Here is a 23,692-nt window from a genome sequence, read left to right on the forward strand (position 1 = left end):
TCATGAGACACCATTCTTGATGCAACAGAAAGAGGTATATTTCAGGATCAGTCGACTGATGGTCAATTTGTAACCTATGTAACCCATGCAGGGGCAGAGGAATTGACAAGACTGCCTGGTCAGGGGTGGTCTTATATAGGGGAACCTACAAATGGGGGGGGGAGGGGGTGAAGGGGTAACCAAGGAAACATAACATAAAAACAGTGGAAAGTCAGCTAACTCCTGGAACCACCCAGATGACTTGCATCTTTCTTTGTGGTCAGGAATGTGTCTTCCTGCCTTGGTCCTTCCCCACCAGCAGGTGGGTTCTCTTCTCTGAGATCTGAGGAATGTTAATTAGCCCTTCCCTTCCTTTCTTGAATGTTAATCCAGCGAGTGTCCTCTGACTCAGAGATAGTGTACCCCTCCCGGAATGTGGAATGTATCCCAGAGCAGTGAAGGCCTAAAATCTTACATTTAGTTCTGCTTAGTTCTGCTTTTTGGACCTAGTGAATCTGCATTCTTTTGCTCAGGTCTAGGGGTCATAAAAACTTTCTATACTTTTCATAAGTTTTCTATATCTTTCACAAGCTGATTCTATCTCTCTTCTCTTGGTTTCTTACTGAATTGTTCTGTGTGGCTTCAAACTAACTCTAGCAATCTGTTCTAATCTTCTGGCTTCTTCTTATTCTCTGGCTTCAACTGCTTCTGCTGACCCGCACTGAACTGCACAAACTCATCTGAATTCAACTGCATTCAACTGAACTGCACCAAAGTGCCCTGAACTGAACTTAACTGAATTCTACTGTATTGTCTGAACTCAACTGAACTGCACTTACTGAACTGCTTTTCACCTAGATGTCATTGTTTGGAATTAAAGGTGTGTTCTAATGTAGTCCAGCTAGAGGAATTAAAGGTGTATGGCATTCCAGCTGGATCACACAGGACTAGAAGGTCTTTGGATATGATCCCTTGCCAGAGCAAGCATGTTGCTGGATTAAAATTCCTTTACATGAATCAAACCTCACTGCTAATTAATTCGAGAGTATAAGTTCTTTAGTGAGCCATAATTAAATTCCTTGAATGTGTGTTTCAACAGTCCCTATGATATTGTTATGGAGATAAGAAATTTCTACTCTCAGTGCATGCCTCCTGTAGGCTCTTGCAGCCCTGGTTTGATTTTTTTTTTTACTTCTTTCCTATTATCATTTCATAACATTCATTAAAGCACAGCTTGTATCTCAGGTTAAGGGAAGAACACTGAAGACCCCCAAACTCAGGAGACCCTTACTCAAGTCTCGGGAAGTCACGGCACCCAAAAATCGCAAGACACCATACCTGGATGCAATCAGCAGAGGTTTATTAGGGAGAGTTGGCCGACCAAGGTCAATTAGTTTGCTCATGCAGGAGCTGAATTGACAAAAGACAAGCAAGCTGAGAGGCTTTTTAAAAGGGAAAACCACAAACCAGGGGAGTGGGGAGAGGGGTGAGGGGTTGTCAAGGATACATAACATAAAAATAGCAGAGAATTCCAGAGGAACGCAACCTAAGTGAATCAGGGTCATGTGGAAAACACTCTGTATACCCATTCCTCTAAAAAATGTGGTCTTGTCATGTCACTTGCTCAACTATGTCTCAGTTATTGCCCTGTCACTTGCTCAACTATGTCTCAGTTGTTGCCCTGTCACTTGCCCAACAATTTCTCAGTTGTTGCCCTGTTACTTGCCCAACTATTTCTCAGTCTCACCTATATGACTTGCATTTTTCTTTGTGGTCAGGAATGTGTCTTCCTGCTTTGGGCCTTCCCCACCCACAGGTGGGTTCTCTTCCCTGAGGCTTGAGGAATGTTAATCCAGCAAGTGTCCTCTGACTCAGGGATAATGTATTCCTCCCAGAATGTATCCCAGGGCAGTGAAGGCCTGAAATCTTACATTCAGTTCTGCTTTCTGGAACTAGTGAACCTGCATTCTTTTGCTCAGGTCTAGGGGTAAAGAAAAAACCTGTATATATTTAATAAAATGATCTTTATAATTTTTCACTCTACAGACACCATTACAGAAGAGTAGATGAGAGAAGAACACCCATTACAGAAAAGTAGATAAGAGAAGGACACCCATTACAGAAGAGTAGGTAAGAGAAGGACATCCATTACAGAAGAGTAGGTAAGAGAAGGACACCCATTACAGAAAAGTAGATAATGATAGGATATTGGGCTTGACAACCTCTGATGCCTACTGAACTTCCCCTGATTTCAACAATCTGAGAGGTAAGATACCAGCAAAGTAGACCTTTTCTAGACACACTGCCATATCAGAGGTCACAGTTCTGACTTAGGCCCTGGTGTCTGTTGTGTTTTATGTCACCTGACTTCTCCTGGAATAGTATGTTCCAGTACATAATGCTAACATGCCATAAGGTATCCTCCATCAAAGAATCTCCAAATTATATATTTATGAGATGTGTGCATATGTATGTGTTTGGAAGCATTTGTAAAAACTCAGTGTTTGTGTGATTATCAGTTGTTACAGCTTAAATATCAGTCACAAAACTAATGACAGAAGAAATGGCACAAAATATGACTTAAAGATGAGGCAAACAATGTGAAAGTACCTAACAGGCAAAACATGTCAGGCCAATGATTTACAGTTGTTAACATTTATTGTCACTTTAACTGAGTGCAGAGTCATGTAGGAGATCATCGAGGGACACTTCTGTCCATGCAGATGACAATGCTTCCAGAAATGATTCATTGATGCAGGGATCCATTCTCCATGGAGGCAGCACCATCCCAGTAACTGGGGACTGGAAATCATGGCTAAAGGGAGAGGGAAAAAGCCACCTGAGCACAGGTGTTTTTTGTCTGTCTGTTCTGGGCTGCCATGATGGGCGGGAGTATCTCTACCACATCAGCCCACTGCCTTGAGATCCTGTCTGGCCATAAACCAAAACAAAAAGCCAAATGGCCATGGTCGAAGCTTCTGAAACCATGAGACAAAATAAATGTTTTGGAAAAGTATTTTAGTCACAAGGATGAAGAAAGAGAGTGAGAGAGAAGGAGAGAGAGAGAAAAAGAGAGAGAGAGAATAACATTGGATGGGTAAGGAGGTAGGGAGATGCTAGGAGGAATAGGGAAAGGAGAACAAATATGATTAACATATATTGGATGAAAAAAAAGAGTTTAGCATTTGCTTCTTTACTTGTGATCATTGTTGATTTTTATTTATGGCATTCTGGGAGCATCCACTCTATGATCTGTGTGCAGTCAGTTATCTACTTCTCCCCAAACTGTTAAAAATAGTCTTTCCCTCAGTTTAATTGTCTCATCCTTGTAAAAAAAATCAGCAGGACCAATACATGTGAGTTCACTTTTGAAGCTTACTCTCCATCTCTGCTCCATCAATTAGCTCTCTCTCCATGCCATTATCACCAACTTTGACTACCATAGCTAAGAAGGAAGAAATCCCATTTCTCTCAACATTGGTCTTCCCGAGACACTGTGGCCATGCTGGCCTGTCAAGCTTCCTTATGAAATTTAGATTCATTAGCTGTAGTTTGGAAACAAGGTTCATTGATGTTTAAAGGAAGGCACTGGGTGACAGAGCTTTATTTTATGACAAATATCACTGTTACCCACTGAAAATCTTCTAGTTCAGGAACATGAAATCTCCATTTATATAAACTTTAATTATTTTTAAAATTATGTGTATTTATCAGGAAATAAAGCTTGAGTGTTTGGTTATATTGCCTCTAAGAATTCTGTTGTTTTGGAAGTTACAGTAAGTGGAATTGTCCGGTACATACATCAGAAAAAGGTTTTCTGAAGCAGCGCTAGGTACACTTTGCCTCATGAAGCTGCTCTCAGGAAAGCATGTTTAGGAACAGCCCAGGGCAGAATATTCTACCCATCTCCACTTAATGTGAGAAAGAGGGTAAGAGCCTGCCCAGGGCTAGCTTGACATCCTTGTTCCTCAGTGTATAGATGAGGGGGTTCAGGGTTGGGCTGAGGAGTGAGTACAGCACCGAGGTAACTTTGCTTCTTTCTGGGCTGTAGCTGGAAGCAGGACTGACATAGGCACAGAACACAGATGAATAGTACACAGAAACCACGATGAGGTGAGATGAGCAGGTAGAAAAGGCCTTCTTCTTGCCCTCAGCAGAATGCATGCGCAGGATGCTGGCAATGATGCAGCCATAGGATAACAGGGTAAGCACAAAATTGATACCTCCATAAAAGACATCTGCCATAAGAGTCATAATGCTATTTATATATGTGGGGCTACAAGAGAGCAGGAGGAGTGGGGGGATCTCACAGAAGAAGTGGGTGATGACCTTGGGTCCACAGAATGACAGCCGTGTCATCAGACCAGTGTTGATAGACGCATTTAGTGCACAGATGGACCACACACTCATGGCCAGGGCCCCACATAGCTGTGGACTCATTCTAGAGCTGTAGTGGAGGGGACAACAGATGGCCACATAACGGTCATAGGCCATGACTGTGAGCAGCAGCAGCTCTGAAGACAAGGACCACACAAGGAAGAAGAGCTGGGCCATGCACCCCTTGAAGGAGATGGTGTTTTCCTCAGACACTAGACCAACCAGTGCCTTGGGCAGCACAGAGGAGGTGCAGATAATGTCCATGGCTGCTAAGTTACACAGGAAAAAGTACATGGGACTGTGGAGGCCAGTGCTGGAGGTGACCAGAGCAATGATCACAGTGTTGCCCATTAGAGCCATCGTGTAGAGGGACAGGAAGCAGCCTGTCAGGAGCAGTCTTAGACTAGGGTGCTCTGAGAACCCTTGCAGCACAAACTCTGTCACTATTGTCTGGTTGGGCCTTGACATCATGATGGAATGTATCAGGTTCACTGCTGTGTTTATCAGCTTCTCAGAAAATATCACAATTTACCACCACTAATCTGATTTTCAAACTTGATCACCTTAAAATTTTCTGCTGTCAGAAAGAAGAGGAGTAAATGTATTTCCCACAGAAAAACTTTTGTCTTGCATTTGTACCACACTTTTTGGAAACCACATATATTTCAATTACTTTTAATTTTTTATCTAAAATCTCCTACTCTACTGATTTGGATCAAGCGAGGTGTCTTTCCCCGTCTTCTTGAACACTTAGATTGAATGGAGCATCTCTCACTCAGAGCCTGCCTATCCTTTACTTCTCCATCACTACCAAGCACTGTGATCATCTGACAGTGATTGGAGAAAAAGCTATTTACTCCTCCCATCCACAGCAGGTATTCTCCACACAATGACATCGTTTGGGTGGATACACACTGATACGTTTCTTATATCTTGTTTTATCACCTGACCTCTTGATTCCCAGTCACTTTGTCTTCTCTGATATTTGGAATGGGAGCTCTACTACCCACTACTCAACATTATAATTGGCATCCCCCATAGGCAAGTAGCCATGCATTTTCTGAGTTTAAATTACTGTGATCTGTGACTTTTTTTTGTTGATGATATGGTTCTGACTCTAACTCACCTCAAATCTACTGCCCCAGAGACCATTTGTCAAAACCCAAGCCTGTACATTCAAAGTACTTCTGTGGCTTTTATGTCTCTGTGAACCACAGTCTCATCAAAGACATCATTCCAACTGTTGAATTGTTGTCATTCTCCACAGCTTTTCCTGTGTGGTGTTAATGACCTTTCCAGGAAGCTTACCCTCATCAGTTTAGTGTTTCAAGACACATGTTCTGTGGAGCACAGCTCCCTCTCTCTGACTCACTGTCTTACTTTAAATATATGCACTTGATAGATAATTAGAAGATTCTTGTTCTACAAAACAAGAATGGTGTTCTACATCCTCTTACCTGTCTCATTCAACTGGTCCTCCAAGCCTGCAACTATAGATTTCCGAACATTATAACTCATGTTCCCAGTGTCTTTAGTTGTTGCCCAGTTTATGACTCCTTGTCATTTCCAACACATTCAGGTTCTCCCTCTATCATCCAAGGAGTGAAGAGTGTGAACCTTAAGTTATCTGTCTCTTTTGCCCTGAGTCCAAATCCACCACAACTCTCATAATCCTTCAGCTTGTTAAGATATAGAGATATCCATCAGATATCATCCACCTGTTTTATCTGTAGGTTTCTTCATAAGTTCATATGTGAGCACACTCTACCCATATATATAAGCCTGTATGTGACAATCTTATGCAGTGATATTTATGTGGAAATATTATTTGCTTTGCACTTCTCCTTCAGTGCTCAAGGTTAAAATAAAGATATTGTACCTAATATAGCAGTGCTCACCATTTCCTCACTTTTTCCTGTACCAGTAGCATAACACTTCATTTTCTTTGATCATATTTTATCTCACAAATCTTTTTCACAATTCACAAGCTATTTTCTCCACAACTTAGTAGTAAGTATTGAATTTTAAACATAACTATCTCTATTTCAAACTAGAGATGCTCATATACTATATTTATATTTATATAGTATATAAATGTAGTATATAACAGCATTATATCCCTGTGACAGCATTATATCAGACCATGTTTCTCCCCATTCTGCATCCCCCTTCTCTTTCTCTATTCTACTAGTGAATCTAATGAATAGTTGGCAAATTAAGTAGCTATACAGAAACAGAATTACAAAAGTGAATTCTTTTAATGGTCTTGGCAGCTTTTCTATCTGGCTAGCTAATTAAACCACACTTGAAATTTGAATTACTCTCTTGATAGTACTAATAACCCATAGGTGGTAATAAATCCCACATCCAGGGCTCACCTGCTTTTTAATACAGGAATTGTTGATGAATATTGAATCTAGACTGAGCTGGAAAATTTGAAACCTGTCAAAAATGTTTGCTATTTGATAGAATTATCACCATACCAACAGCAAATCTATACAACTCTAATTACATGGAAAAAATAGGTTTACATTTTAAAATGACACATCTCAAAAGAAATGACAGAGAAATATATTAAATCTTATGACTTAAGGACCCATAAATATGTCCACACAGGTACATACACACGGTCTATTGCAAAGAAAAAAAGAGGCAATCCAGGAGAGGCAGCATCTCTGCTGGCTAGTCTTATGCCGACTTGACTCAAGCTGTAGTCATTTGAAATGAGAAAATCTCAATTGAAAAAATGCCTTTATAAGATCCAGGTGTAGTCTCTATCATAATTGTGCTCTGAAAGATTTCACATAGTAGCTGATAGAAACATGCAGAGACCCACAGCCAAGCATCAGGCAGAGAATGGGGTATCTTGTGGAAGAGGAAAGACTGAAGGAGCCAAAGAGGTCAAGGATACCACAAGAAAACCTACAGAATTAACTAACCTGGACTCATAGGGGTTCACAGAGACCAAACTTCCAACCAGATAGCATTCATGGAATGGAACTAGGACTCCTACACATATGTAGCAGATGTACAGCCTAGTCTTCACATGGGACAACTGGAGCAGGGCTGTTTCTGACTCTGTTGCCTGCCTTTAGATCCCCTTTCCCTAACTGGACTGCTTTGTCTAGTCTCAAGAGGAGATGTGCCTAGTCATACTGTAACTTGATATGCCAAGGTAGGTGGCTATCCATGGGAAGCTTTCCTTTTCTGATGAGAAAGGGAGGGGGATATGGGGAGAGGTGAGGTGAGGTGAGACTGAGGGACTGGGATGAGAGGGGGGAAGCTGAGATTGGGATGTAAATTTTAAAACTTCTTAAGAAGCTAAGGCACCCAGCTCCAACAATGCTGTCCATCCAAAAGTGGCAGTTCTCAATGGGTGCAATTAAAGAAGAAGGAGTTGCACAAGATAGTATTTGACCTATGTAGTATTGAGCCTATTAAAGCAGAAAAGCGGAAGAGAGATGATAATAAAGACATTGATTCAGAGAAAGAAGCTGCCATGGAAGCTGAAATTAAAGCTGCCCGAGAAAGGGCCATTGTCCCTCTGGAGGCTCGAATGAAGCAGTTCAAGGACATGCTCCTAGAGAGAGGGGTGTCTGCCTTTTCAACATGGAAGAAGGAGTTGCACAAGATAGTATTTGACCCTCGGTACTTGCTTCTCAATCCTAAAGAAAGAAAACAGGTGTTTGATTAGTATGTCAGGACCAGAGCAGAGGAAGAATGCAGGGAAAAGAAAAACAAAATAATGCAAGCCAAGGAAGAGTTTTAAAAAATGATGGAAGAAGCAAAGTTTAATCCAAGAGCTACTTTTAGTGAATTTGCTGCCAAACATGCTAAAGATTCAAGATTCAAAGCAATTGAAAAGATGAAAGATAGAGAAGCATTATTTAATGAATTTGTGGTGGCTGCAGGGAAGAAAGAAAAAGAAGATTCGAAGACGAGAGGTGAGAAGATTAAATCAGATTTCTTTGAACTGTTATCTAATCATCACTTGGATAGTCAGTCTCTATGGAACAAAGTAAAAGACAAAGTAGAAAGTGACCCACGATATAAAGCGGTGGATAGTTCATCAATGAGAGGAGACCTTTTCAAACAGTACATAGAGAAAATAGCTAAGAATTTAGACTCAGAAAAAAAAAAAAAAAGAGCTGAAAAGGCAAGCCCGCATTGAGGCAAGCCTTCGAGAATGTGAAAGAGAAGTTCAAAAGGCACGTTCTGAACAAACTAAAGAAATTGATCAGGAGAGAGAGCAGCACAAATGAGAAGAAGCTATCCAGAATTTCAAGGCTCTTCTGTCTGACATGGTATGTTCTTCAGATGTGTCCTGGTCTGATACTAGGAGGACCCTCTGGAAAGACCACCGCAGGGAATCTGGGTCCTTATTGGAAAGAGGAGAAAGAGAAACTCTTTAATGAACATATTGAAGCACTTACCAAAAAGAAAAGGAAGCACTTTAGACAGCTTCTGGATGAAACTTCTGAGATTACCTTAACATCTACATGGAAAGAAGTGAAAAAAATAATTAAGGAAGACCCTCGGTGCATTAAGTTCTCCTCCAGTGACAGGAAAAAACAAAGGGAGTTTGAAGAATACATCAGAGACAAATACATCACTGCCAAAGCTGGCTTCAGGACACTTTTGAAAGAGACCAAATTCATCACATATAGATCCAAAAAGCTAATCCAAGAATCTGATCAGCACCTGAAAGATGTAGAAAAAAAATTGCAGAATGACAAACGGTATCTAGTACTGGACTGTGTACCAGAGAGGAGGAAACTAATCGTGGCGTATATTGATGACCTGGATCGCCGAGGTCCATCTCCACCTCCCACAGCATCAGAGCCCACGAGACGATCAACAAAATAATTCTAAATACCCTCCACAGGCTCGCTGTTAATTGAAAATGCTTGCATGAGCCATATTTTCAGGTTTTTACATATATGTGCATTAGTCAACTTATTGCAAAACCACCTTACTAACAGAAGAAGCAATTGTGGGCAGTCTCTGAACAGAACACTTTGAAAATATTTAATGCTTTTCTTTGTGTGGCGTGGCTGTCATACATACTCAAATATAGGCTGTCTCTAGTAAATTTAAAATCTTGAAGCTAAAAATCATTCTTTTATAAGGTGTGGAAGCCAGTGACTTGGTGATGATCTTACTAGCAGTGTTACTCAGCAAGACAGGAGAATCTGTGGTAGGAGCTTGGATATACCACAGACTCCAGGAAAGCTGAAGTTGGAGTTTGGTTTTGATTTTGTTTTTAAGCGGGTAAAAGAGAAAACTCTGAATTCAATTCTTCCAGAGACTATGAATATTATAACAGACATGTGTTTATCCTTTGTCTCTAAAGAACAGTTTAGTTGTATTTGTTCACATACGTGCTTTGATTCTTCCCCCTTGAGTTATAAGCCAAGTCTTGTTTACCCCAGGAGAAGATGTATTTAGTAATTTCTTCTCAGGTATGAACTACATTCATAACTCATGTGTTGGCCAGAATGGAATCCTGGTTTAAACATTCTTTATTCTCCACTGAATGATCTCTACCAATGTTCTCAATTAGACAACAAAACTCCCTTTCTGGGTGTCCCTGTAAACTACTCCTGTTTGAATGTTTGAACTTTTGTTTCTAAAAAGTTTAATTTTAAGATTTTTGAATGTTGAATTCATGTATTTGAACTACAATAAACCAACCCTTTTATATATGTGGATTGTAAATGATTATTGTTACACAATATATTTTTTAAAAACTCTTAACAAAAAAAAGACCCAACACCCTGAAACGATAGAGAAGAAAATATGGAATGTGTTTTAATTAATTGTCAAAGGAAAGGACTTTCTGGAAGGGGCCATGATATCACAAGCATTAAGACCAATAATTGACAAATGGGCTCACATACGAGTATAAGATGTCTGTACAACAAGGAACACCATTTGAGTTAAGAGCAGCCTACAGAATGGCCAAAAGTCATTTCCAATTATACATTCTACAAAGGGTTAATATCTAGAATATATAAATTTTAAAATTAAACAATAAGAAAGCAAACACCCCAACAAAAATGAGGAATGGAACTAAACAGAGAGTTTTCAAAAGATGAAATATAAATAGCTAAAAAAAAAAAAAAAAACTATTTCTTTAAATACTCAATATCCTAGCCAGCCAAGAAATAGAAATAAAAACTTCTTTGAGATTTGATCTTGCCTTAGAATGGCCAAGAAAAAAACAAAACAAAACAAAACAAAGCCAACAACAACAATGAAAGCAGATGCTGGCAAAGGTGCAGGGAAACGGGACACTTGTTAACTGATAGTGGGGGTGCAAACTGATACAACCACTTTGCAAATTAGTATGGAGTTTCATAAAAAAGATGGAAATAGATCTACCACATGCTCCAGCTATAGCACTCTTAGGCATTTATCCAAAGGACTATATATCTTCCTAAAAAGATACTTGCTGTTTCATGAACATTGCTGATCTATTCACAATAGCTAGGAAATGGAAACAAAATAAATGTTCATAAAATGATGAATGGATAGTGAAATCATGGTACTTAAGTAATGGAACATACTTGGCTTTTAAGGAGAATGAAATTATAAAGTTTGCAGGAAAATAGAACTGGAAGCAATTATGAACAAAGTAACCCAGACCTAAAAAGACAAATATCACCCAACTTCTCTCACGTGTGGATATTATTCTTTCAGCATTAGTTATGTGTATTTCCTTTAGAATGCTCATAGAAATTAGAATCTAGTAAGACACCATGGGGGAGAATGGATCTTTTAAGCAAGAGAAGTTGCAATACAGTGTATAAACAGGAGAAGAGGAAATTTAAATAAGAATTATAAAAGGGGGTTGGAGGTTGGGAGAAAAGGTAGAGGAAGAAATGTAGGAAAGGATAAGTAGAATTAAAAATCTTTTGGAAAGTTCACATGGAAACCTACTACAGTAGAATATATATGTACATATATATAATATATATCTATTAAATGTATACACATAATGTAAAAAAGGATTTAAAAGGAGTTACCATATAGTGGGGTACCCCAACTAGACACTACATGCTATCAAATAAATTTCCAGCACCAGAAAATGGCTACCTTCTTCTGAGATATTAATTACTTGGTCCTAAAGAGCCTCAGACATAACCTGCCATTGCTGTTGCTCTTGGTAATTCTCTGGTAAGATTCTATTGCTGGAGACAACACCAACTTGAACAACAAACATGAAATCAAGTGGATACTGATGTGAAGATGCTTTGCACATTACTTGAAAAGAAAAAAATCATCATAAATCTCACCCAGGTCTGGACCTCATGAGCTACCACAACAGCCTGTCTGGCAAGAGATGCCTGCTGATACAATAGTGGCTCAAATGTTATGGGGGAAATCAACCACATTATGACTAAATTTAAGGTCCACTGCACAAGATGGAACCCACACTTGCCACTATGAACAAGGCCAGCAACCTTTGATAGATAGGTTATAGGCTGTAGGGGAAAATCTACTACTGTTATTCTACTAAATAAACTAGCATTAAAATGAATTCTAATAATTTATAACCATAGGTCAGTGCATCACCAAACACTTATCAGAGAAGCTGCTGCTGCTGCTACTCCTTTCTCTGGATCTTCTAACTATTCCTCTTTTTTATTGTTTTGAATTTCTCGTTTATAATTGAAGGTAATTTTTCATATAATGTATCCTAATCCCCCTCCTATCTTCCCCCAGATAGTCCACAACTCCCTGTCCATCCAACTCCATGCCTTATCTCTCTCTCTCTCTCTCTCTTTAGAAAATAAACAGGCAAATAAAAACAAATAAACCAGAATTTTTAAAAATCACAAGAAATGTACATACACATACAAAATCAGAACCCATGAAAACACAAGATTAAAAACTATAATATATAAGCAAAAGACTATTAAGATTAAAAATACCCAAATAAAAAATAAGACAAAAATCTACAGGAACGTCATTGATTCATTTCATATTGGCCATCTACTGTACATGGAACCTACCCTTAAGTGTGGTTGATATACCCAGTGAGAATCCATTGAAGAAAACTAAGTTTTCTATTGCAGGAAGATGTCAAGGCGATCACTTCTTAGGAATGGGAGCTTGTGTCCACTTTCCTGTCTCAGCACTGAGACTCCCTCTTGCTTGGAACTGCACAAACCCTGTACCTGTGCATGCTTTCAAGTCTCTGAGTTCATATGTACATCAATCCTGTTGTGTCTTGAACACTGTTTTCTTAGTGTCATCTACCTCCTCTGGCTCTTAGTCTTTCTGCCTACTCTTCTGCATAGATTCGTGTACCCTAAGGGAGAGAGGTTTGCTGAAGGTATCTCATGTAAAAGTTGTAGTAGATGGTGATTAATACAAAGACCTGCGAGCTAGCTATGGGAACACTGGTCACAGTGCTCAGGCCTAAAAGGGAGACCACACCCTTTCCTCAAGACTCAGGGATCTTCATGAAAGAGGGCAAGAAAAGAAGATTATAAGTGCTAGAGGTGGTATATGACTTAAAACAAATAATGTTTTCTGGAAACAATGGGCAGATGTACATGCCATGGTGATCTTGTAGCATACACTAGATCTGCGCAAGCTCAAGCCAGACAAAATCCCAGCATGAGGAAGAGGTGGGCACATAGTCCCACCCTTCACTAAGGAACTATTGGCAACTGATACCTGCTAGGAACGACAGTCAGTTTTATTTAATTGATGTAATTCTGGTATATAGGCCACATTCCAACATAGTTCACACACCTAAGAGTTGCTGGCCAACACAAACTGAACTCAGTGAGTTTTGAGAGAGAGAAAAAGAGAGAGAGAGAGAGAGAGAGAGAGAGAGAGAGAGAGAGAGAGAGATCAAAAGTTAGAGTAAGGAGGTGGGATGTATCTGGGAAGTGTTAGGAGGGAGCATGGACATGATAAAAATACATTGTATGAAACTATCAAAGAATTAATAAAATATTATTTTAAAAATTATAACACCCCAGCACTTGGGAGGCAGAAGCAGGTGGATTTCTGAGTTCGAGGCCAGCCTGGTCTACAGAGTGAGTTCCAGGTTTCTATACAGAGAAACCCTGTCTCAAAAAAAAAATTATAACACTTCAAAATTGGTGGAAATCTGGGTATGATGGTAATACATTTTAAATCTCAGCTGTTGGAAGACAGGAAATTCAAAGCCAGTCTGGTCTAGATAGTTCCAGATTTGTCAGATCTACATATTGTTTTAAAAAATAATAACCAAAGGAAATAATAATCAATGGAAAGAAATGCTTAGATACAAGTTTATGGACATGATGTCTATCGAAAACAAATTTATCCAAAAGGATAAGAAAGATTATAGATCAATGATTTATGTTTCCATATTAAGGAACAGTAACAGACAATTAAATCCAAAGTGGTACAAGGAAGAAAATGATGAACTAGAAAGCAAACAGTGGAGAAAATACATTGCTCTTTTAGAAAGTTTGCAATGCTGATAGTGGTCTGGGAAATTAATCAAAATTAAAATAAGAGAAATGATCATAAATAAGATTAGAAGAAAGGTTTAAATATCTAGTAGGGCTTCAAGAGATTAAAAGTAAAGGTGTTGAAAAATATGACAATTATATTTGAAGATACAAAAATGGTAGAGACTAATTGAAAACAGCTACCATTGGGAAAAAGCAACAAAAAATCAAAACCATTTCTATCCATAAGAAATTAATTGTTACTTTAGAAATGCACCCAGTGGTTACACTGGAGAGACTTAATGGAGAATTATATGGTAATGAACAAACCCAGGGCTGTGTAGTTCTGCTCAGCTGAGTTTCACTGAGGTTTAAACAGTAGAAAACCAACATTTCATGAGACCAGCACAAGTTACTAAAAACATGAAAACGAGTAACAGGAGAGCATAATATAAATACTGAAGATGGACCAAAACAGCAAACTATATGAAATAATAATAAGCCTTTCTGATTACAAAGGTTTTTTATCCCAGGAGTTCAAATCTCATTTAGCAAGGTGATGGCTAAGGTTCACCAATTATAATCTACCATAGATGTACAAATTGTGAAAGCTGTTTATTCACTAACTTAATTATACAAGAAGTAAGGAATCTGGAGAGATGCCATAGATATTAGTACAGTATAACACATTACAGACTGAAGATGGCATAGAGGAAAGAGCTCCCCATTACCAGTGAGAGGACTCATATTTGAGAGACAGAGAAATCAAGCCCTTAGGCTTGAGCTCAGTACCAGTTTGAAATCTATTACAGATCAGATCTATATGACTCCTTTCCTCAGCCAGTACCTAAAAGCTAAACACTTGGACCACTAGATAGGGAACTAAGATTCCACCACTAATACATCTTCTTAAACATGGGGCAACATAATGTAGAAGACAGTTGCACTGATGGGGGAGCAAGACAGGGAAGCAAGCACAGACAGATCTTTGCTTTATGTCTCATTTAGGGTTTCTTTTTTATTTTTATTATTGGATATTATATTTACATTTCAGATTTTATCCCCTTACCCCATTCCCCCCACCACACAGGAACTCCCATAGGGGGTTCATTTAGGGTTTCTATTGTGATAAAACACCATGACCAAAAGCAACCTGGGAACAAAGGGTTTATTTGATACACACACTCTTCCCAGACTCCTATACATCATCAAGGCAAGTTAGGACAGGAGCCCAAGGAAGGAACCTGAAGGCAGAAACTGAAGCAGAGAACATGGAAGAACCCTGCCCACTGGCTTGCTCAACCTTTTGAAAAAAATTCCATTTATTAAAAACAGGGTTTTCTTGCATTATATAACTTGATTACAGCTGCTCCTCTCACTAATTCTCCCAGTGTCTTCCCACATCCCCTACTATCTGGATCCACTCCCTTTCTGTCTCTCATTAGAAAACAGATCTCTAAGAGATTATAATAAAATAAGATAAAACAAAACTAACACACTGAATTTGGACAAGACAAACAACAAGAAGAAAAAGAATCCAAGAGATAAAAATCAGAGACTCACCCACTCATTCCCACACTCAGGAATGAAATGAAAACACTAAGTTGGAAGTCATGATGCATGTGCAGAGGACATGGTGCAGACCTGTGCAGGCCCTATGTAAAGCTACCTCAGTCTCTGTGAGTTCACACAAGCTTTCATCATGCTGATACAGAGGGCCTATTTTCTTGGTGTTTCTCATCATTTTCAGCTCTTATACTCTTTTTTCATTCTCTTTTATGAGGTTCTCTGAGCCCTGAGACATTCCATGTAGGACTGAAAGTTCCAAGTTCTATCACATTCTGCATGATATCTGGTTATGGGTTGCTGTATATACTACAGGAAAGAGCTTTTCTGGAGATGACTGAGCAAGACACTGATCCATGAATATAATGGAATGTCATTATCAGTCTCCTTTCTTATAGCACCCAGGACCACTAACCCTGCTGTGGCACTGCCCATGGTGAGCTGAGCCCTTCCACATAAATCCTTTATTAGGCAGATGCACTCCAGACTTGCCTACAGGCAATTATAGAAGCATTTTCTCAGTCAAGAGTTCTTCCAAAATGACTCTACTTTGTGTCAAGTTGACATAAAACTAGCCAACACACCTTGGAACTCAATGCCAGGTCTTCTGAGTTGAGACCTAGCATCAGGAAGAAACCAAAGTCTTCATACCTAGGCCACAGATACTACACACAACTTCTGGTCTTGTCTAAGCATCAGGTGGAGACATTTACACAGTAGGGCAGGCTAATGTTTTACCCTGTATCACTGCCAGCTATTTTCAAATGGTAAAGCTATATAAAAAATAGGTCAAGTCACAGAAAAACTACTAAATGAAATAATACTCATAAAGCCTTGATGTTGGAAGAGACAGATATCTCGGTGCAGCACGACTGCATCATGGGAAAGTCACCTCACTAGGCACCTCATACATAAGCTGTAAAGACCCTAAAACACCAAGAGAATTCTAAAATCATCAGAAGAAAGCCAAATTAGATTTAAGGGAATTAAACTAGACTAAAAGTAAAACTTCCAATGAAGAATATGTCCAAAAAATGTCATTAAGAAATAGATATATAGACTTCCCAAGGCAAGCAAACCTGAAAGAATTCACAACCACCAGAGAAATCTACAAAATATTTTTAAGGTAGCCTCAAATCTTGAGATGAAGAAAAATAATATCTATGAAAAAAGTGTAAAATACAGTAAAGGACAGATATACAAGAGGAAATAAAAAGAATAAAATCTTGTCAGCCAATACACTAAGTCACAGTGGTGAATGGCAGAGAGGAAGAAAATAAGAGAAAGAGATATTCAAAACCAACAGAGAAAAATGAAACAACACAGAAGACACTGATAATGACAACCTTGACCATAAACAGAGTAAAGGGAATAGATGGACAAAAACCCCCAATAACAAAAAACAAAGCAAAGCAACAACAAACCACATCACAAAAAAAGCAGAAAATAGGTTAAGGACACAAGATCAGCTCAAGAAACGAGTCACATTTTCATATACCAATGGATGTTATTGCTGGCAACAAAGTTGCAAAGGAATCTTTTTCACAATAGGTAGAAAAACCCCTAATATATTAGGAATAGATTTAGCTAGGATGTGAGTAACTCTTTAATGAAAATTACAAAACAAATTGGGCTGTGGTGGCATATGTCTTTAATCCAAGCACTCAGAGGCAGAGACAATCAGATGGATTTCTCTGAGTCTGGGGTCAGCCTGATCTATGGAGTGAGTTCCAGGACAGCCAGAGCTATGTAGCAAGACCCTAACTTAAACTGAGTCTGGAGACCCCACTGAAAGAGTTAGTGGAAGGATTGAAGGAGCTGATGGGGATCAAAACCCCATAGGAAGACAGACGTATTAACTAATCAAATCCCTCGGAGCTCCCAAGGAATAAGCCAGCAACTAAAGAGCATTCATGGGCCAGTCCATGGCTCCTGCTAGATAAGTAACAGAGGACTGCCTTATCTGACCTCAGCGGGAGGGGATGTGCCTGTTCCTATGGAGGCTGGATGACTCATCAAAGGGGGGTACTAGAGGGGTGAGGTGAGAGTGGGTGGGAGGGTGGGGGAGCACCTTCTTAGTGTCTAGGGGGGGAGGAGGAATGGGGTGGGGAGGCTTGTAGAGGGGGAACCAGGAAGAGAGACATCATTTGAAATGTAAATAAATAAAATAATTATTAAAAAGAAGGAAATAGGTGGAAAGAATTAATATTGTTAAAATTTGTGTATTATCCAAATTATTTTTTTAGCATCAATGCAATAATATTCATTATAACACTAGAAAATTGCAATCTCAAAATTCATATGAAAACATAGAAGACCTGAAGTCAGGGCTTAATGTAGCAGTCTTGAGCAAAAGAACAATGTATGAGCATTTCTATGCATGGTTTCTAGACACCCACCATGTTGTCCTGACCAAGAGAACTTGATCTCATCTTGAAAGAGAGAGTAGACCATGGGGAAGATCAGAGAACCAAAGAATGATTACAGGAACCTGCTACCAACCGTTTTCACATAGGTACCATGAACAACATACAGGAGAGAAGGGACGACCTCTTCAATATGTATGCTGGTAAAACTGGATGTTCACATGCCAAAGAATGAAACAAGATCTTTCCCTTGCTCTCTTCATGAACCAATCCAAAAGGATCAAAGATCAAAGCTAATGCCTGAAAGAAAAGAAGGAACATTTCAAACCATCTGAATAAGCAGCATTCTTTCAGATAAAACTCTCAAAGCACAACAGAAGCAAAAATAGACAAGTGAGATTATATCAGCCTAGGAAATGTTAACATAGCAAATAAAAATTAACAAATATTTTCAAAGTAATCATCTGACAGGAGATTCATATCCAGAATAAAGACTTCAAAGTAAAAAATGAAAAATAATCCAGTTTAATAAATGAACACATAATTTGATTTTGTATTTCTAAAATTTGCAATCTGTTACAGAATATATGAAAATAGGTTCACTAGTCATTGGTGGAATGCCAATCAAACAACAAGGAGATGTCATCTCACTAGCACAATGGCCATTAGGAAAACAAAGACAACAAATGTTAGTTAAAAAACATCAAACTTACACCGATATAAATTAGTGTAGCCATTGGGGAAACTGTATGACTGTTCCTTAATAAACTAGAGTTAAAGCTTGCAAACCCACCAGAACTTCACTGCTGGGTATGTAACTGAAAGAAATGAAATCAGCACAGTAGAGAGACACCAACACTCCCTTGTGGAGAAGTGGTCAGAATAACAAATAATGAGCATCAGCATCCATCTGTGATGAGGGATAAAGAAAAGGTAGTATGCACACGCAGTGGAACGTTACTTAACCAGAAAAGCATGGTCCACTGTGCATGTACATGGATAGACCACATTCACTGCTCACATGTGGAAACTAGAAAAGTCTGTTTTAATAGGAAATTTATCAATAGACATAGTAATAGCAAAGATGAGAGAGTGTTAAGGAAGATGGGACAATAAGAACTAAGCACATTAAAACAGAAAAGTAAGTTCTAGGGCTCTGCATAGAGGAGTGACTACACTCCACAATCATCTTATGTATTACCAAATAACAAGAAGAGAGGGGCTCAAAACTTGAAAAGACAGAGACGATAAAGTCACAGAAACATGAACATTTACTTTGAATATGTGTATATTGAATTATTAGCCTATGTCCCATCAACATATGCAGTGACCTTCCGTTACAAATAACAGCATGACTGATGACCTTCATGGCAGATTTATTCATATATCAATTCAGAAGAATATATCACAAAAAAGACAAATGGAAACAGACAACTTAAGATTTGTAGAATAGGAAAGAAAGGAAAAAAGAAGAAAAAAGAAAATAAAGGCAAAATCCCAAAACACCCAGCAAGTCCAATTTGCGGACCCTGTATACTCACAGGAGCATGCCAAACTCTCAGTGACCGGTCCCTTAAGAAAATTGAGTCCTTTCTCACCCCCTAACCCTCCAGGCAGAATCCACCAACTGTGAAGAGCTACACTTTTGGGGGGAGGGGCAAGGGTGGGAGGGTGAACCTGGGAGGAATGGGAAGCAAATATGATCAGGCACATTGTATAAAATTCCTAAATAATTAATAAAAATATTTATGTTAGGGGAAAAAGATGTGTAAAATAACCCTGCAATGGAGTTACATGTTTTCACGTGGAAGAAAATGCACCCAAACCCAGATCTGTAGCAGATCTGTGCTACCTCTTAATTATTGAGACCTGAACAAGACAGTGGTGAGAAGACTTCAGGGATCATGAAAATGTCCTGCATCTTCATGGAACTGGGCTACCTGAAAGAAAGCATTCTGTAAAACCGTAAAATGGTTTAAAAACTGTAATTCTCTTCCGCGAGTGTACCTTGAAAACTATAAAGGAAGATTGCTTTCACTTGTTAAGTTTACTTTGATCAAAGTTCTCAAAATGTTGTTCATTAGAGCAGGTGGGAATGATATTAAGGACAACGGGGGCCTCATTTCTTAAAGTGGAGAGGAGTAAACAATCAGAAAGGGGAGTGTGACCTTTGTGGAATAGGATTGTTACTGGAGAGGTCTGATGGAGACTTGCCATTTGACCAGCATAACTCAATATCTTTGCAAATGGTGCAGTCTCATGGCCAAACCTACACCCATGCATTCACATGATATCAGAGGGGGGAGAGTGTAAGTGTGCACACAGCAGGTGACAGGTCTGTGTCAAACACAGGAAAACACTAGTGATTCCGTAGCATGTGTGCTGAATTTTCTGATCATAGCTAAAGAGCCACATTGAAAACTAACACATTCCACCTGTGTCCACTGACAACACTTAGAAATAAAAACAGAACAGTTAAAACAAGTAGCTGAAGCCTGAAAAACAGGGCCTCTCAGTAAAGGGAATTAGGCTTGGTCAGGCCAAGGCATGGGTGTGTGGGGAACCTGATGTGATCAAAGGAGGAACGGAGTAAGAAGTAGGTGTCACTGTGAAGGGCTCCTCCTGTTTGTGCCTCTTGAAGTACCTAGAATAGGAACAACTAATGACATCAGATGGGTGGGATTCTGGGATTCCCTGCTTTACATTGAGACTGCATAGTGAACTAGAGGAGGCTTTGTTCTTAAAGAATAAACAGTGTAAAGGAGATTAGATCAGAAAGATCATGAATCCGTGGATGGGAAAAGGCTGGATTAGACACAGGACTTCAGAAAGCCTAAGCTCCACAAAGAATATGTGCTATCTTCACAAGAAAAGTACTAACTTCACCCTGTATCAGTTGTGGCTTCTCATATGGATCAAACCAGGCATCCCCTGTAGAGTGTCTTGGAGGAGCCTCAGTATTTGTACCATCACAGAAGATAAACTACAGAGAAAAGAGGTCTATGAGACTTTGGTGGACAATGACTGCCATTTTTCCTTGACTGGACCTGGGGCATGCCATACACCTGTGCATCCAATAGTCAAATGCAGAGGTTTTCTGTGGAATATTTTTCATACATGACAGAGAGGAGAATGGTACCTGTGGAAAGCCATAAATAGTCTTTTCATACACACTAGGTTTAGCAAGCCATATTTTGATGTTTGTCATTCCTATAGACATGTCAGATAGTAGTATCTTACTCAAATGGGATACTGCTATACAGAGGGGAAAATTATCAATGTTTTCCAATTGCTCAACCAGACACAATGTGATGCACAGAGATAAGCTGGGTCCACCCAAGTCCCCCTTCCATAATTCCATCTGGTTCTTTTGGGAATTTAGTTTTGATTACTAGTGTTGCCATTTGTGCCTAAGAGGACAATGGAGAATCTGGTCTCTAAGTGGAGAGATTGAGGGGAGCAAATTCTCAACAAGCACACATGGCTACATGTAACGCAGATCTCAGAAAGGCTGACTTGAAAACCTTCAGAAGCTGAGCCACAACCAGGAGCAAAGCATCTGAGGATTTGCACCAAGGACACAAACTGGAGTGTCTGCAGATGCCATGGTTTGTCCAAAACCAAACCAAACCAAACCAAACAAAAACAAAACACCTAAACAAACAAACAAAAACCAAAACAAAACTGATAGAGAAAGCATCTATCCCTCCATCCCTGTTATCACATCCCTACTCCTCTTTATTTAGCCATTTCCCTGATACTTAAAGTCAGACAGCAGAAATTGTTTCTCTAGGTGATTCCCAGTCATCCTGGCTCTCATCTGCAGCAAACAGGACATGGCTAAAACTAGCAGGGCTGGGCTGATGGGTTGTTTGTTTGTTTGTTTGTTTGTATTATAGTTTCCCCTCTCTCAGGTCTTCCTGCCTGCCCCTGGCCTCTCTTCTTTGCTAGATCCATTGCTCCTCTGTTTCCCTTCAGAAAGGAGGGGGCCTCCCAGGGATATCAACTGAATATGACATAACAAGATACAGTAAGACTAGGCACAAGTTCTCATACCAAGGTTGGGCAAGGCAACCCTGTAGGAAGAAAAGCATCCTAAGAACAGTCAAAAGAGTCAGACACCCTCAGTCCCTATGTTGAGAGTTCCACAAGAACACCAAGCTTACACAACCCTAACATAGATGCAAAGGACCTAGTGCAGACCCATGCAGACCCAGGTGCTGTCATTGACGCTTCAGTCTCTGTGAGCTCCTAGGAGCCCTGTTCACTTGATTCTGGTGGCTGTGTTCTCCTGGTCCTCTACCCCTCTGGAAGGTGAAATTCATATTCTGCCCCTCAACAGTGGGACAGCAGGGGAACAGACTTTCTTCTGCAGCATTTTCTCACCATCCTCTGTAAATACCACAGCCCAACAAGACAAAATTCAAGTCCTAGATAGTCATATATAGATTGTAGATTAACCCAAATCTGCTGTTTTCATTTCAAAATTAGTGTGAGTACTGTGGGTGATGAATGAAGAAGTCAGGTTTTAAACATAGGGGCAGGGGAAAACCCAGAAGGTAGACATTCTGCTGTTTATACAATGGGATATAAAGCCAAATCTTTCTATCATAATCTGTTCTCTGACCCATTGCTCTTCCTCAACCTCAGGCCTCGCTGAGAGCATGACTATGCTCTTTCTTTCTCTGTGTTGACATCCAAACACTGGGACAAATGTCACTTTTATAGTGAGACTCCTGCTTCAGAGCTCCCAGTTAGCCAGAAAAGTCACAGTGCAAGATTAGCTTTCACTGACCTTTCCATGTCACAGTGAATTCAGGTGACAGATGGCTTCCACAAAAGTGCACACTGTACTGAGCACACACTCTCCTATCCTGCAAACAGCAAGTCTTTAGTGTTCCTCTGAAGCTCTGTCTTTCTTTGTGTAGAGGTCATTGACTTTCACAAATACCTGTCATTGTTGTGTCCAGGGGCAGGTACTTGTCCTGGTGCCTCTTGGGATAGGAACTCAAGGAGAAAGCTCTTAGGATCAATTAAGGGAGACTCATGGATGCATGACCCAAGCTCCCTGCAGACTGATGTGAAGGACAATGGTCAGGGGAGTCGCATACTGTGGGCAGGAGAAGTTCCTCTATTTACACGTCCTCTGCTTAAATCTCCTAAGATGTCGTGGAATTCTCATTTCCTGTGTGGAAGGTCTCACCATGGTATACATTGATGCCTCTGTGTTCTGCTGAGAGTACTTCATCTGAAGTCTTTGTTATTAGGGGCTAGGCTGGAGTGGAGATTGCACAAAGACTCTGATGATAGCATGTGGGCATTTTGCCCCTCACCTATCCAGGGTCATGTCAGGCAATGCCAGTTATGAACTGGTGCCAGGGCCTCTGGGACTGTAGTCTGGGAACTGGCCCTTGACACCATCCCCTTGTGAATGTGGTTCAGTGTTCCTGACCCTGAGATATGAAATGCTTTGCTTGCCATACCATAATCTATCTTACTAAGGGGAACCTGAGATATCTTAGCTCCCTGTAATTCTGCCTGATTAATCTCCCTGTAAATCTGTCTGATGCTTTTCACTGACTTGTTTTCTGTCCCCTACCCCTAACCCCAAGAGCTAGAATGAGCTGTGCTGCTAATAAACTTTCTGGCCTGGGTCGTTAGCCACTGTAGCCTCCCTGACCCCAGCCTTTGACTCTTTCCTTTCTTATCTCTTTATTTTTCTTCCCTTTTCCACTCCCTTGGAACCCTGCTAGAGACCCTGTTAAGTCTGTTGTAAGTCTCTTTGTTTTTCAAGTTCTTTATAAGTTCTGGACATTAATTCTGTTTACCTGGTTGATTCTTTCTTTGGCTGTGCAGAAGCATTTTAGTTTTATAAAATCTCTCTTGTCATGTGTTGGCCTCCATTTTGGGGCAAATGGAGTTCTCTTCAGAAACTTCCTTCATACT

At 39.8% G+C, this 23,692-nt stretch overlaps 1 protein-coding gene and 1 pseudogene across 9 annotated transcripts; one reads left to right on the forward strand and one right to left on the reverse strand.

Moving 5' to 3' along the window:
* Positions 1-1,986: 1,986 nt before the first annotated feature.
* LOC117719006 (olfactory receptor 13A1-like) lies at positions 1,987-23,067 on the reverse strand. Of its 9 annotated transcripts, none has more exons than XM_076912775.1 (3): positions 17,914-17,983; positions 8,790-8,851; positions 1,987-4,933 (listed from the first exon to the last, which is right to left on the reverse strand). In XM_076912775.1, the coding sequence occupies exon 3, from the start codon at positions 4,825-4,827 to the stop codon at positions 3,892-3,894; it is 936 nt and encodes a 311-aa protein (XP_076768890.1). In that variant the 5' UTR covers positions 4,828-4,933; positions 8,790-8,851; positions 17,914-17,983; the 3' UTR covers positions 1,987-3,891. The 9 variants fall into 9 exon arrangements, with proteins under 9 accessions (XP_076768890.1, XP_076768900.1, XP_076768885.1 ...); XM_076912785.1 differs by having other exon boundaries at positions 1,987-4,930; positions 17,914-17,966; XM_076912770.1 differs by having other exon boundaries at positions 17,883-17,958.
* On the forward strand, positions 7,796-9,222 carry LOC117719633 (transcription elongation regulator 1 pseudogene; annotated as a pseudogene).
* Positions 23,068-23,692: the final 625 nt, after the last annotated feature.

The sequence above is a fragment of the Arvicanthis niloticus genome, chromosome 1, assembly GCF_011762505.2.
Source record: "Arvicanthis niloticus isolate mArvNil1 chromosome 1, mArvNil1.pat.X, whole genome shotgun sequence".
Lineage (NCBI taxonomy): Eukaryota > Metazoa > Chordata > Mammalia > Rodentia > Muridae > Arvicanthis > Arvicanthis niloticus.

Excerpts from the sequence above, each read along its gene's own strand:
- LOC117719006 (XM_076912797.1), bottom strand. The coding sequence starts at position 4,827 with ATGATGTCAAGGCCCAACCAGACAATAGTGACAGAGTTTGTGCTGCAA.